Below are 15,727 nucleotides of genomic sequence, written 5' to 3'. Positions count from 1 at the left end.
CCAGATGCGAGGTGTGCTCTCCCCCCGTCCTATCATCACCACCATCATCGCTCCCACGCCCGCTCCTTCCACGCTCCTGCCTATGACCGTCCCTCCCACCACGAACGTCCTTCCTATGATCGTCCCTCACATGAACGTCCTGCCTATGACCGCCCCTCGCACACACGTCCCGCCTACGACCGCCTCCCCTCGCACGAACGTCCCGCCTACGACCGCCTGCCCTCGCACGAACGTCCCGCCTACGACCGCCCCGCCTACGACCACCCCTCACACGAACGCTCCTCACATGACCCCTGGAACAACCGTCTCTGCGTGATCTCCGGAAATCATCTCTACATGTTGGACCAAGAGGAGGTACTGTACGCTGTACAATGACCATCTGCTATGCCTGGATGTACCCCTGACTGTGTTGTTGCACGACCCTTTCGACAAGTGTCAACTTTTTTTTCATTTTAAATGTATTGTAAAATGTATATACCTCATATTGAGTGATGCTTGTCAAAAGGGTCATTTTGACGTTTAGCCTTTAATGGATACTGGGCCAATTCCAGCCTAACAAGAAAGAAATCTTACAGACTAATTTGCTACGCTCAGTGGATTACTTTTTCTCACTTCGCTTCTCAGTCTGGCCAGGGTCCTATTTGACTTGTATTTCCAAACATCACCAATTATGTAGGCAAGCCAGGAAGTGACTCAAGTTTTACATTGGAAGCCACAGACCAATCAGAAGCCGTGGCTCTTTTGTGCTCGTCCCGCACCTTGGTAACAGGACCCAGGTCAGACTGAGTTGTGAAGTAACAAAATAAAATCTGCCGAACTACAGCGAATCAGTCTGGATTCCAGGCTAGAAATCTTAGTTCTTTGCTGAGTCAGTTCTTAGAGTCATGTCACATATCCAACCAACTGCATTTATTTTTGCCCATCTCTCGCATACAGGATGTTAGGCATCTCTGGAGACAGTTCGGTTTTACATGTCATTTACAGTATATGACCCAGTAACAAGCTAGGCGTCTGAGTATTTATATGTATGTACTTATGGAGTATGGAGACTCAACGGATGGGTTACATTCATACTGTAGAAAAGGTGTCTGGAGTAGCTGTTGTTGTTATTCATCAATTCAGCATTCTCCACACATTCCTTAAGCATATGAAACCTATTCTGGGGCAACCATTCAGTGAAAATAGAATATCACCTATTTTCACTGAGTTTTGGTGTAAAGGGGAAAAAGGAGAAGACCAATTGTAAACACATGGGGTCAACAAAGTATATGGGGTTTATGAGGTAAAAAACATTTTGCAAAACAGACATTATCTTGACATGAAACAAACCATAGACATTTATGAGGCATTTACATTTGTCAGAATTCCACTAACAAAACCCATATCTCTTATTATGTAGGAGATATTTTAAAGCATGGTAATGTAATCAACTGACATGATAAATTACCATTACTTTATCAGCTGGAAAATGTCACTCCCTTTGTAATATAATAACCAATGTATATTGCAATAATGTAGGCTATAACACAATTAAGATAACGTTATTGCAGTCAGTTATTATATCCTTTATTAAAGGCCTAGAGGGTCAGTGGACGACGGGCGGACGGTGGGTGGGTGGGTGGGTGAGTGGACGTCATGCTGAACTGTGAGGCGCACCGTTGTGCCGATCCGCACCAAACCAGGCACCAACAATGGCCAGGGGTTTGCCATCAGAATAGCCGCACTGAGGGTGCCTCATTTGCACAGCATAATAAATATCTAAAATCTAGTATATTATATTCTCCATTCAGAGATTTTCTTTCTTCTTTCTTTTATATATTTTTTGGGGTTGTCTGCCTTAATTTATAGTTTACAGTATAGATAGACAGGAAACAGGGGAGAGAGACGGGGAGAGACATGCAGTAAAGATCGAGGGGATCGGGACTCGCCCCCCACGATGCACAGATTTTCTTACATTTTGAGCAATGTCAGCATGTTACAAATGACAAATTATCATATCTTACATGGTCAGACTCACTTTCAGGGAGTGAGCTCCAAGGTGAGCTGAAATCAGTGGGTCACATTTTCATATGGAGCTGGTCTTGGTCATTATTAATACAGTTGTACACATTCACACCTGGTAGCTTTGTATACACAGCCAGTCATAAGTCCCTTACTCCCTTACTGAAGAGCACCTCAACACTATGACGAGTAAGGCGAGAGCCTTACAGATTTGTTTCCATTAGTGTTTATTGACAGTGTTGGGGAAGTTACTTTAAAATATAATATATGACATAATTACCTATTACTTTAAAACTTTATTACTGTCACTTCATTAAAGTAATGTGTTACTTTTGTGTTACTTTCTGTACCACCAAGTAATGTGTTTCTTTTGTGTTACTTTCACAAAGCACCCTCAAAAGAAGAGTAAAGTGATTAGACACAGTATTGAATTGAAGAGGGTAGGTTCAACGGAATAGATTGCCAAAATAAGGTTATTGGTATTAAAAGGCTTTTATAGCAGCCTAAATGTAAAAGTCAAGATGAAATACAAACAACTCAGAAGCAGCACTGCACAGGGTATATGATTGATTAATCAAATAAAAGTCTCAATAGCGATTGGTAGACAAACTGCATTGTCCTTACTGTGCATATGAACCCAATCAACCCATTCAAAGCTTAAAAACTATGAATGACACACTCCCTGATACTAGTAATGTTATTTGACAAGTAATATTATTACGTTATCTGTTACTGTACCGCAACACTGTTTATTGGTGTTAACAGCAAATCATTTTCTACCACCTCTTACATGCTGCTTTGGTTCTCCATCTCTGTGTGTAGACCAGGAGAGGGTAGTGTTCCTCATCTTTTCTGCAAGCATTTTATGTACGAGAAATTTCACAGCATAACATTATAAGCACAAGGCCAAGGATTAATAACACTGCAATAAATAGACTTGAACCCTATAAATGCCACTGAGGCCACATCCCCACTCTGAGCAGTGCATGTATAATGCACATAACAATCCCCACAATACGCATGTTAATGTTACAGTGCTCAATTTTCTTTATGTGCCGTCTGATAAAAAGCAGTCAATCCTTAATAACGGCCAGGTGGCGATTTTTACAGCAGCGCGAGCGCTCGGCTGCCAATAGTATCTCTAATTGTCATCACTCTGAGGAATAGAGAGCTTAGCAATCCTGATAAGACGACATTTCTTCCCTGGAGGGATCGAGCGGAGGGCCCAGGTCAATTAATCAAAGGCCTATCCCTGTCTAATTGTGCCAATAAGGCAGCAGCTGTGAATGGGCAGGAGGCAGGCTTTGACGCGCTGATAGCTGTCACCTCGGCGACAACAAGCCGTGTTACATATTCATGCCTGTCACTCACCTTATACAGTGGAGATTCACTTTGTCTCCCTCTCTCCCCCTTACTTTAGTCTTATTTCTGCTCATTTCTGATTAATGTACTGTAGTGCCTCCCCCCCTAAAGAAAATAAAGAATCTTAATATTGCCATAGCTGAGATAAGATGGATCAGAGGTTCTCTCTTTTCCTCAGTGCCTCCCCCCCTAAAGAAAATAAAGAATCTTAATATTGCCATAGCTGAGATAAGATGGATCAGAGGTTCTCTCTTTTCCTCAGTGCCTATTCCTGCCTCACTCCACATAAATCCACTAAATCTGCCTCTCTCACCTCTCTGATTGCCTGTTAAGACTGTAGGATCGCTCCCTCTCCCAACCAACGCTGTCTTCCATCTCACACTTTACCTTCACGAATCCTTCTCACTCCCTATTTCTCTCCCTTCTTTACCTCCTCTCTGTCCATCGCTCCACAGCTTCTTTCTCTTCCCCTCTGCTCAGCATCCATCTCTGCATCTTCTCTCTCACCTGTTCCCCCCTCCCACCCTCCTGCTCCTATCTTTTTCTGTCTATGCTGGCTCTGTCTCTTTCTTACTCTGTTGCTCGCTCCTTTTCCTTATTTCTCTCTCTATCCTCTCATATCTATACTGCTCTGTCCTGCTGTTTTCCCATTTTCCGCTTTCCTCTATACCTCCCCATCCCCCACATTTATATATCCTTATCTCTCCATTTCTACCGCTCCCTTCCTCTCTTCCTTCCACCTCTCTCTCTCTCTCTTTGGGGTGAATGGTAGGAGTGTTTGGGCTCTCTCCAACAGGCCATCTGGCTCTGTCCTCCTAGTCTCTCCATTCAGACACAGCTCACTTTCCGTTTTGTGAATGATGCCTGTCAAAAGATCCTCCATAGGATGCCATTCCTAAAGGAACTAACTGGCTTGGGGAACCGACACCACACTGTTGGCCTATTGTGTATCTCTGTGGAAATATGCGTTTTGACAGCATGCCTCGACTATTTCTACCAGGCTTCACTCAGTGAGCTGCTTCTTTTGTGGGGGTGCAGTGGCACTGTGCAGAGTTCACTGGGGAGCATACTATATACTATAGATGGATAGTAGACCATACAAATCACTCTACACAGTTATAGTACTCTATACCTATTTGTTTAGCATGACATGTCATTTATACTTCACCCACTGGTTTTCAAATTGAAGGTTGTGCCGTGGCCTCATCGACACTTGCAGTGTTTGGCCGCCGCCTTACACATCCCTCAAGCCACATAGAACAAGATCTCAAGTGCACAACCTTCAGTTGCCTATTCAGATTCCACACTTGGTTCACTCTGACAATTGCAGTGCTACTACACTTGCCTGTGGGCTGTTCTTGTGTCCTGTAGGGGGAGCTAGCCATCCTCCCTTGCTCCTTGTCTCCCCTCACATTGATCTCAGGTGATATACAGTAGTTCTGCATTCTACCACCGATAAGCACCAGTGGCCTGACTGTCCCCCAAGCTCCTCTCCTCCACAGCTGTGCCAATGTTATGCAAGAAACCAAAATTATATATTTGTTTAGCCTATTATCATTGCCATAACTACATCAGAATCCTTTTTTTACCATATTTATGTCCCGTTTCAATTAAAAGTAAAGAGTGCAATTGGATATATATACAGTACCGTTGGTGCCTATTGAGATTGGCAGATTTCATCCAAAAAAAAAATCATCTCACTCACGTCACTTTGTCTGCTGAGTGCTGACCTCATTCAGCAACGAAATAAAAAGAAAATAAACACAAATAAAAATAAAACAATTCACAGGAGGCAAGCAAGCAGTGATCATCCCATGATGTGCACTGCAATGTAGTTTCAAATGCACTACATTGCAGGCTCTTTTTTTAGAGTAAAAAAAAAAGGACACGTGACGATTATGTAGTATATATCTACCTCCCTGGCTATATCATATTGCCTTCCTTGGCAATTCAGGATTGATTGATTGACAGTAATCAAATATATAAGCCAGGGAAGGGACTGTGCTAGGTTTAGCTTGTGGCTACTGTCACTATGCACAAAATGTGGATTATGAGCGCTTTGCATTCTATGCATGACCCACAGGAACAAAAAAAGGGGAGTGGGGTGGAGGATGGGGGATAAATTATGTACTGAAAGGTGTGTGGGTGGAAACAGTCATGAGTAAAACAATGCTGTTACTGTAGTAAGATGGCTAACCAAGCCCCCAGAGGCTATTTAAAAGAAGGCACTTGAGCTAGCTACCACGTTCTTTCTTGTCATTTGATTTCCCTTACATGCCACTCAAATACACCATCTTTCAAAAGGTCATTATGCACATATAAGGGATTAAATGGCTTTTTATCTCAACAATTTGATTAATTTGCCTATTCAGCCAGATAGTGTACAAACTTCTCCCTCTTATACCTTAGGGGCTCTGAGAGAAAGTAGCCCTAATTTGTCTCCTGCCAGCTTACGAGGAGCAATTGCCAGATCGAGATGACCTTAAAAGCAATCCCTACCATTCATCATTTTTATTAGAAAGCATTGTGGGTTGCTGAGCCTGTGCTCTGTGGTAAATGCACACATGGGAGCTTTGGAAAGGAAAGGCCTTTTCCTAAGGGCCTGCAAAAATATGCCATAAGTTATTTTGATATTTATTATAGCCGTGATCCACAGAAATGTCCAATGTGTGCACCAAACAATATTACAGTTTTAATTATTAGATCACTAGCATTTCAAGTATTACAATTAGTATAAGCAGATACATTACTGTAAATGTCAGTTCTGAGCCCCCTAGCTTTTCAGGTATCTGAAAACTAGTTTCAGACCCCACAACTAATTGAGACTTTATTCTGGACATGTTGCCTTCACAATTTCCACATATGACTAAGGGCATATTCATACCCTTAATTTGACTACAGCAGTTTTCAAGCCCGCCAGAGACGGCGATTCTCCGATGTTATGTTACTAACTACTGCTGTAGTCTGTTCTTACCAAAAGGGGATTAGATTCAGAGGTGCTGGGATAGCTAAGCTAATATTTGATGTTGATGCCACGGTGCCATCTGAGTTATGGGGGGTCTGGGGAGTTACGGTACTTACAGCGGTCTACTCACACCTCCCGGCCCCCACCACCCAGTCCCCCCCTTCATCTGCTCAGATCCTGGAGAAATACCTGTGTGCTTCTCACCCCTACAAATTCTTCAACCCACAATGCCACAGTGAGCGAAGCGAGACCACATTTTTTTTTTTGGATTAGAATTAGTTTGTTTGATCCACACCAGAATCCACAGAATCCTTCACACCAGCCCAAACAAAGTGCACTTTCCGACAATACGCTCCAGGATTTGTGATAATCGCAGTAAATCATCCTGGTGTGAATGCGTCCTAAAACGCACTCTGGTCAACACTTCAGAGTTGTTTTTCTTACATTTCTGTGAGGGCATTGAGAGGCATTGTGCTGGCTATTTTTTGGCAGGGTTTGTTGTGTAGAGGGGGGAAAAAAGAGCAGACCAAGTACATAGCCAGAGGTCAGGTTTTCTAAGTATGGAGTGTTTAAAAGTGGTTAAAAGGATATTTCACTAAAAAAAAAACATTTGGTAATTTTATCCTCTAATTAGGCTTTTGTGAACACCCCATTTTAAGTTGCTTGAATCAGTATTTGGATATTTGATATTCATTTTATCAGACACGCCCCCTTCCTATACAAACCCATTGTAACTTCAAACTCCATTTTAACCATGATAGATTCATCAAATATGCCCGTCCTTTTTTCTGGTAACTCCTGACACCCTCCTAATACGTGAGCTGTACATTTTTCATTTATTTGTAATAATTTCTTTATTGTATTTAACTTTTCAAATTTTCTCAAAAAGTTATAAAAAATAAATGAAAAAAGTTATCGAAAAACACGGCCAGCTCATGTATTAGGAGGGCGTCAGGAGTCACCAGAAAAAGGACGGTGTTTTTTAGGAATTGTTAAAATTAGTTTTAAGTTACAATGGATTTGCATAGGAAGGTGGCGTGTCTGATAAACGAAATGTAATGCCTCAACTCTTACAATGTTCAAATATGATTACTTGGGGGTTCGCGGACTGAAAAGGTTGAGAACACTTCTTCTCTGGCTCAGCCAGTTAGTGCACAGACAGACCACATGCTACTTGTGAGTCAGTTTGAATACAACGCCCGTCATGTCTTGCATCTCTCCTTTCTCTCTGACCTCGGTTTCCTGTCTCTCTAGACTTTATACTAGGGAGTCGGGACTTTAAGCAACGGCGGCTACAGCAGTCCACTACGGTAACGAGAAATGTATCAGTGCTCGATAGATAAACCTGCTTGCCGTCGGCAGAAGCTCCCTTCCACGTAGTGTCTACAACGTCTGCTGCATAGACGTGTCGCCACGGGAACCAAAGAGTTCAGTAAAAGGGGTGGGAACCCGTCGCCGACGGCTGTTTGCTTAACGACTGACTGCTACGGCGATCGCGTCATAGCAGCTGTACTTCCGTCTGACGGAGCCGTCCTGAAAACCATGCTGGCTTAAAGTCCCTACTATCTATCTACAGCAGTGGTTTTCAACCAGTGGTCCTTGAGGGGGTTCCATGTGGTCCTCAGCCAAATGATGTCTACACAGTCTACACAATTAGAGAATGTAGAATAATTGTTATTTTGGTCAACGTTTGCCTTACCTCTCCTATGATGGTATGTACAGTTCCAACATCAATATTGCATGGAATTGTGGGGAAAATCTTATTCAATGATGGGAATGATTGGGTCTGAGACGCTAAATCTCATCAAATGGTGGTCCGTGGCTCAAATGCAGAATAAATAATGGACCTGGATATGAAAAAGGTTTAAAACCACTGATCTATTCTACAGTAATAAACCAAAGCAAAAACTAATAATACCTACAATCCCTGACAGGGAGGGGTAAAAAAAATGTAAAGCCAGTAGGGCATTAGTGTTCTTATTTTGACAATTTGCTGTGACCAGAGCCCAGGGTCCAGTGGAGAAGGAACATCTGTCTTTCAGAAGGTGATATTGTGCTACTGAAGGGCAAATCATGTTGTTGGCCGGCAAGACTGCCTGTTATGATGATGGCCACAGTGTGTGTGTGTGTGTGTGTGTGTGTGTGTGTGTGTGTGTGTGTGCGTGTGCGTGTGCGTGTGCGTGCGTGTGCGTGTGTGTGTGCGCGCGCGTGCGTGTGCGTGCGTGCGTACGTGTGTGTGTTTTTGTGAATGAGTGTGATTTGTGTTATTGCCTGAGTGTGTGCTTGTGCACGTGTCAAGAGTTCTGTGCGCACATGTGTGTTTCTGTCAGAGGCAGAATGAGGGACCCAGCCGGTGTTTGATCATCACCCTGTTAAGATATAATGGATTACACACCTGTCGCTTTAACACACACACACACACACACACACACACACACGCACACGCACACGCACACGCACACACACACACACACACACACACACACACACACACACACACACACACACACACTCTCTGTCTGTCTGTCTGTCTGTCTGTCTGTCTGTCTCTCTCTCTCTCTCTATCCCTCCCTCCCACCACATTCCCCTTCTCCTCACAGCTGGGCCTGAGGAAGCAGTACTGACATATGGGCCGGCCAGCCTGGAGCATCGCTCAACTCACCATGCCAGGCTGGCAAAAGCACCCTCCTCCCCCCCATCAGATCTATGGCACTCCAACACCCTCTGTACCCCTGGCTGTGGAGTGACTAACATGAGGGAAGAGAATGATTAGGAAATTATTATTTCTTTCAGGTTCTGTGCAGTTTGCCTGTAAAGGTTGTTAAACACCGGGAGCGACGCAAGAAGTAGGGCCTTTAGGTTGCTGCTGCCACGTCTGTTGACATCCTTCTGGCTTATAATTTACAAATCAAATTGAAAGACGTTGATTGCTGTGCAGTTTTTCCCCCTAATAATAATACAGAATAAATAGAAAATATACACACACACAATACCCAAGGGTGATTCACAGTCTTTAAATTGATAACTATGGTTTGAGGGACATTCTTGTATTTTCAGCCATAAGCCAGTCACTTTAGTAATTACTAAATGTACTTATTCCTCTTCGTGTTGAATAGCACAGGGTTGTCTTCGCCAACGAACGCCAATGCTGTCTTGTCTGCTGCCCAATGCTGCATTTGTCCCCAGGTCCACCAGAGCTTGTTTCATTTATTTTACCTGTAAAGGGAGAGTCTGTCGTGGCTCAAAATATCCTCTGTATTCTCCGAGGACATCTTGTTTGGAATACATCTAGGCTAGCAAATATGCTATAAATATTCATGTACAATATACTATATATTTATATTTATATTATTTATATTTATGCTCAATAAATATATTTATTCAATCCAAGAATTGTCTGATTGAAATATACTTTCAGTACAAGCTCCACTCCTCACAATAAAATGATAGGATTCATGTTAAAGGTAAACCTTGTCGGTTTTGATCCCACTATTCTGATGTGAGGAGATCATACTGTACATATATTCTGGGGGGACAAATAGACCTCTGTCTTCTGTTTATGTTTACACATAATGTTGTCATCGCAAACTTATGATGTCAATCGTGTTATTTTATGCATAATCGGGTGTGTGGAATGATCTCCTCATACAGATCAATGGAATTTAGGAACAAAAGTTTCCCTGTAAATATCGGCCAGGGTCCCCTTAACCACTTAAACTCTATATACTGTACTTTGTTGGTCGCTGGGTCCCACAGGGCTCTGTACTTGGCCCACTCCCATTATTTTCCCTCACCAAATCTTGTAGCTGATACTCTCCCATGGGGATGGTGGTGGTGACCGTGGTAGGGTGCCAGGGTGGGTCCTCCTATGAGTCAAGTTGGCAGTGATGAATTGCAGTGTATTTGAGAGCAGTAGAGGAGGTGGTGAGTGGGCTGATTCTCGCTCAAGTGGACGTCATTGAGGGAAATTACCATGTTTAGCCCCATGTAATTGGCTAGTATTGACATGTATATGGCTAGTCAAGAATTAAACTTGTCTAGAGTCATGTATTTACGGTAACATCATTTTGTCCTTCAAGGGAAGGGTCTGAAATGTTTACTTCTTATCTAGATTTCCGTTGGTAGTTGGAGATCTGCTCATCTGAATTAGAAAAGACAAATAGCCTACCTGTGCCTCAGCCCACAAAATACATAACCTTCTTACAACTGGTTTGTGAAAGTATATGCAGCTCATGTCTCTTATTTGGTTGGTAATAGAGTGCTCTAATAGAGTGGGTTGGGAGGGTTTTTCAGTTTCTTCACTTTTGACAGATTTCTACATACACATTTATTTATTGAAAATTATATTGAAATGTATTGAACATTTTCTGGTACAGGATACTATCCTCTACGCCAGACTAAACGTATAGGTTCCGGACGGAACCATGTTTATTTAATACCGGAGGACAAGGTCCCCCTATGGGATAACAGCGCCATCTGGCGGTGCAACAGAGTAAACTCATCTACTCCCATACGAAAAATGTCATTTGTCGGAAGGGCTGTCAATCACAAAACGAGGGCACCGCCCCCGAGTGTATATAAACCCCCTGGGCTATCATGACTTCCTCTAAAGCCGCACCTCTGCGCCCGCAACTAGCGAACCGAGGGGCTTTATTCGGGGGACCTTGTCCTCCGGTATTAAATAAACATGGTTCCGTCCGGAACCTATACGTTTATTGTCATACCTCCAGACAAGGTCCCCCTATGGGACTCATACACTCCCCGAGAAGCCATGAACCGACAAGACCGTCGTGCACACCGACCACACCCGGAAGGAGGTCTCGTCAACCGACATGACCCCTCTCAGGACTGGTCCGACCCAGGCCCACAGGGCCTGGGCGTGTTCAGACAGAAAAGAGACCCTGACAGACCGAGGCCTGCCTTATGCACTAAGGGCAGATACAGGTCCGCCTTATAATACTACAGTAATATAAGGGAAAAACTCAGGGTCCCCCCCCAGGTATCCTAGAGACAGTAGCATGCTGTCCCAGGAAGGGGAGAGAGCCGCCCCACTACATAGTAGGCGGGGCAGCAGCACCCAGAACCGTATGCGCCATAGCAGAAGGCGCAACGTCCAGGTGATAGTAGGTCGCAAAGGTGGACGGCGAAGACCAATCCGCCGCCGCACAAATCTCCTCAATGGAGACACCTTTGGACAAAGCCCAAGAGGTAGACACACCCCTAGTACCGTGGGCCTTAAGTGCCTCCGGCACTTCAGACCCAGCACGGGTGTAAGCCAACCTAATAGCATCCACAATCCATCTCGACAGAGTGGGTTTGGACACCGCTTTTCGCTGACGGGCATTCATGACCACGAAAAGCTGAGAAGTAGACCTGCTGTCCACCGTCTTGTCACAGTAGGCCTTCAGGGCCCTAACTGGACAAAGACAATGAAGACGCCTATCCACCTCCGATGCAAACGGAGGAGGATGGAAAGCCGTCAAAACAACAGGTTCCTTCGGGACCACTCGGTTCTTAGGAATAAAACTCAATTGAGGTTTAAGAAGAACCTTGGAGTCATTATTGAGAAACCTCATACAATCAGGGCTCACAGAGAGCGCATGAAGGTCGCTCACACGCTTAGCCGTAGACAAGACAAGCAAAAGAGCTGTCTTGAAACTTAAATGTTTCAAAGAGGTCCTCCCAATCGGTTCAAAGGGTGCCTTGCAAAGGCCCTCAAGAACCACTTGTAGATCCCAAGCAGGGAACAAAATTCTAGTCACCGGTCTTAAACGGTCGACACCGTGTATGAACTTGACCACCTCAGGGAATTTAGATAGGCCCATGCCTGACACCCCCAGGTGACAGGCATCAATAGCCGCTAAATAACCCCTAAGCGTAGAGAACGCCAGACCAAGGTCCAGGCGGTCCCGCAAGAAAACTAACACCTTTTGGGCTGGAGCCAAGTGAGCCACCACAGGTGGCTCCTGTAGCTCACACCAGTCCAAGAAAGCATTCCACCTTCCATCATATACCACCCTAGTGGAGGGGGCTTTAGCACTCTGAAAAGTAGCTACAACCGCCATTGAGAAGCCTGCGGCTAGCAGGTTCTCCCTCTCACAGGCCAAAACCACAGGTCTAGGGCCTGGGGGTCGGGATGGAAGATATCGTCCCCCGCCTGGCGCAGCAGGTCCCTATGCAAGGGGAGCTGCCAGGGGGACCGGTAGAGCAGTGGGGTGATCAGAGACCTCCACACTCCCCTGGACGGTGCCACGAGAAGAACCTCCAGGTTGGAACTCCTGATCCTCTCCAGTGTGGGAAGGATCAGTTCCAGCGGTTGGAACGCATAGAGACGGCCTTCCGGCCACTCGTGTGCGAACGCATCCACCCCCAGAGGCGAAGGTCCCCTCACTGAGAAGTAGAGGGGGCACTTCGCGTTCTCCTGGGAAGCAAAGAGATCGAACCGAAGTTGACCGAACCTGGAGAAGATCTGTCTCACCACCGTCCACCGCATGGTGGAGAGACCAATCCTCGTAGCGAGGCTCCCCCCTGGACAACAGATCGGCGCCGCCGTTCTGAAGGCCTGGAACATGGGAGGCTCTGAAGGACCTCAGGCGCGGTACGCACCAGAGAGTCATCTCGCGCGCCAGCTGATCCAGCGTGCGCGAGGAGAGGCCACCTTGTTTGTTGAGAAAGTACAAGGCTGCCATGTCGTCCGTCCTGACCAGGACACGACAACCCCGGAGAAACGGTTCGAAATACTTGTGAGCCAAGTAGATCGCCATTAACTCCAGATAAATGATGTGGTACTCCAACGTGGCCGGGGCCCACAGACCCCTGGCTGAGCGCCCCTCGTGGGTGGCGTCCCAGCCCGAGCGGCTGGCGTCTGTGGTGATCACCTTGCGTGACACCACCACGCCTATGGAGACTCCACTCATTAACAACGCCTGGTCCCGCCATGGGACTAGCGCGTCCATGCAGGCCTGGCTGACCACCACTTCCCTGCACCCTTGCAGGGGAGGAATCCTGAGCGTCAGTGTCCACCGCCAGAACGGTCTCATATGAAACCTGCCCAGGCGCCGCTGAAGCCATCAGCCCTGCCAACTTCATACACTCCTTGTAACTGACCACTTGGTCCAATTGAAAGGAGCGAAGACACGTCAGGAACCTGTCCACCCCCTCCAGAGAGGCGGGCAGACATCGTGGTCGAATCCAGAGGTATCCCCAAGAAGGAGATCTGCTGGGAGGGCGTCAACATACTTTTGCCAAAAGGACGTTGAAAACCCAAGGCCTTCAGGTGGGCCAACACCAAGTTGGTGTGATATCCCTAATCCAGAAGGGATGCAGCCCCCCCCCCCCCCCCTTTTTTCCCGAACCAGGAAAAATTCGAGTCCAGAAACCAAGCTGGTTCAGGTCTCGCAAAAGCTCTACTACAGCACCATTGCATAGTACCGAGCTTATTTCCTCACTTAGAGCCCCTGCTTACCAGCGCGGGCTCGAGTGTAAATACCCCAGCTGGAAGCGGGGGTGGTTCAAGAAATGCAATCTAAGGCCACGTGTTACTGACGTAACACCCATTGCTCGGATTGCACAGTCTCCAATGTTTATCAGAATACCATCAAGGGTATTAAATAAACAAGGGTTCCGTTCGGAACCTAACCGTTTCACACAACGTGCTAACGTGCTGTGAAACGAGGGAGAAACCGTTAGGTTGCACGGGGGAGAAGGAACGTTGGGGATTAGCACTTCCGTATCCGGGAAGCTCCCCTCCTTATCCGGTGACGGCCGCGCCAACGGACGTGACGTCAACATGTTGAACGGTGGTGGAAAGAGAAACAGAAAGAGCATTCTGCGATATACGGTTGGTTACGTAAAAACATTTACCCCAGCACGGGGAAGAACGTGTAAACGTTTAAACCAGATCTGAGGCCTTTAATAGATCCTTGCAGGGAAAATTAGGCCAACTCATAATCCCACACACCGATAGTGAAACACTTCCTGTCCTGCACTAGAATCGACACTACAGTGCCGTTTAGTGTAGGCAGAGGAAAAATGCACATAGGAGAAACCGCACCACTGTGAACCGCAGTTAACATGGGTGGGAACCTCAGCATGTCTGCAACCCATTCTGATTGTAACCTGTCTGCATGACTGCATGACTGGGAAATCTGTTATCGTGAGTGAGTAGAGAGCCCTGCATGGGCTTCATACACTGAGTGGTTGCAAGCGATAAGAGGTTGTCCGTGCAAGTGTAGGAGTGAGCAGGCCACGCTTGCTCAAAACACTTTTTTTTTTTTTTTTTTTTTTTTTTAAGACTTTGGGGACAAGGGAGGCAGTAACCATTTTCATTATCCCTGCATGGAATAAGGAAAATAAATATTAGCGCCTGGGGGAAGGAGGTCCCTGTGTAGTCAGGGACCCCTTTACCCACAGTCCAAGGTCATTTACGCCACCTCATCCCACAGGTTCTGTGGGAGGAGTCCGGCTCGGCGTCCCTGAAGAGTGTTAAGATGCTGTACACAACACTCCATACTCCTGTTCTGAACTGAACTCGGCACGACAGTGCCGCTCAGTGGAGACAGAGGAGAATAGCACAGAAGAGAAGCTTTGTTATTGTGACTAATAGCAAAACAGTGGAGCCCATTGCAAACCAGGGAAAAACCTTTTAATTGTCACCAGTCTGCAGGACTGGGACAATAAGTAATCCTTTGAGTGAATAAAGAACCCTGCATGGGTCTCTATACACTAACTGGCTGTAAGCAGAGAGGAGGGTCCTTTGTGCTAGGGACTGAGAGGTAGGTAAACAAAAGTTTTGTTTCGACTACCATACTCTTACTGATGACATGGGAAAAAACTACTGGGCAACAGAGATTTTCATTCTCCCCTGCGTGGGACAGAACTCAAACGTCTGCATTCGGGGGGAGGAGGACCGTGTGCCGTCACGGAACCCAGACCCCGTGGAGGGCTAGGCCCTCAACCCTATGTCATCTAACACACCCACTTCCCACAAGCCTTGTGGGGAGAGCTGTGTTCAGTGCGCTTGGGCGCAAGTAAGTGGTCTCCTTGAGCCCCACCATGTGGAAAAAACCACAGTCCGGGTGCCGCAGACCCAGGCCCCCTTCCACTGGCACAGTGGAGGGGAGAGCGGGATGTACTGGGGCGCCGCCGACCCATTCCCCTCCTTCTGCATGGAGGAGGGGAGAGAGGGGGTAGAGGCGGAGGTGGGCGGAAGGATGCAGGGTCCTCGTGGAACCGAGGACTTGCAAGACTCACTTGTAGGAGGAATACTGGGAGAAGAGCCTGCAACCAAATTCCATCCCTCCTCATCCTCACTCTCAATTCATCCCCGCCTTTAACAGCGTTGTTCGGAGGCGTGCCACCAGAACATAAGCGTGCCAGGAAGATCCGGGCTCAGCCAGC

At 46.3% G+C, this 15,727-nt stretch overlaps 1 protein-coding gene across 1 annotated transcript in view; it reads left to right on the top strand.

Moving 5' to 3' along the window:
- Positions 1-321: 321 nt before the first annotated feature.
- Positions 322-15,727, top strand: part of syngap1b (synaptic Ras GTPase activating protein 1b) — a gene marked incomplete at its 3' end in the record, with an annotated part of 114,973 nt that continues 99,567 nt past the window's right edge. Inside the window, exon 1 of the mRNA XM_080745902.1 lies at positions 322-354. Within this exon, the coding sequence (XP_080602028.1) occupies positions 337-354 (18 nt within the window). The 5' untranslated portion in view covers positions 322-336. The remainder of the gene's footprint in view (positions 355-15,727) is intronic.

Source organism: Nannobrachium achirus, assembly GCF_963921795.1.
Source record: "Nannobrachium achirus genome assembly, chromosome: 2".
In the NCBI taxonomy this organism is placed as follows: Eukaryota; Metazoa; Chordata; class Actinopteri; order Myctophiformes; family Myctophidae; genus Nannobrachium; species Nannobrachium achirus.
Note: the sequence above shows the minus strand (reverse complement) of the source record. Positions and strands in the feature narration are given on the sequence as shown.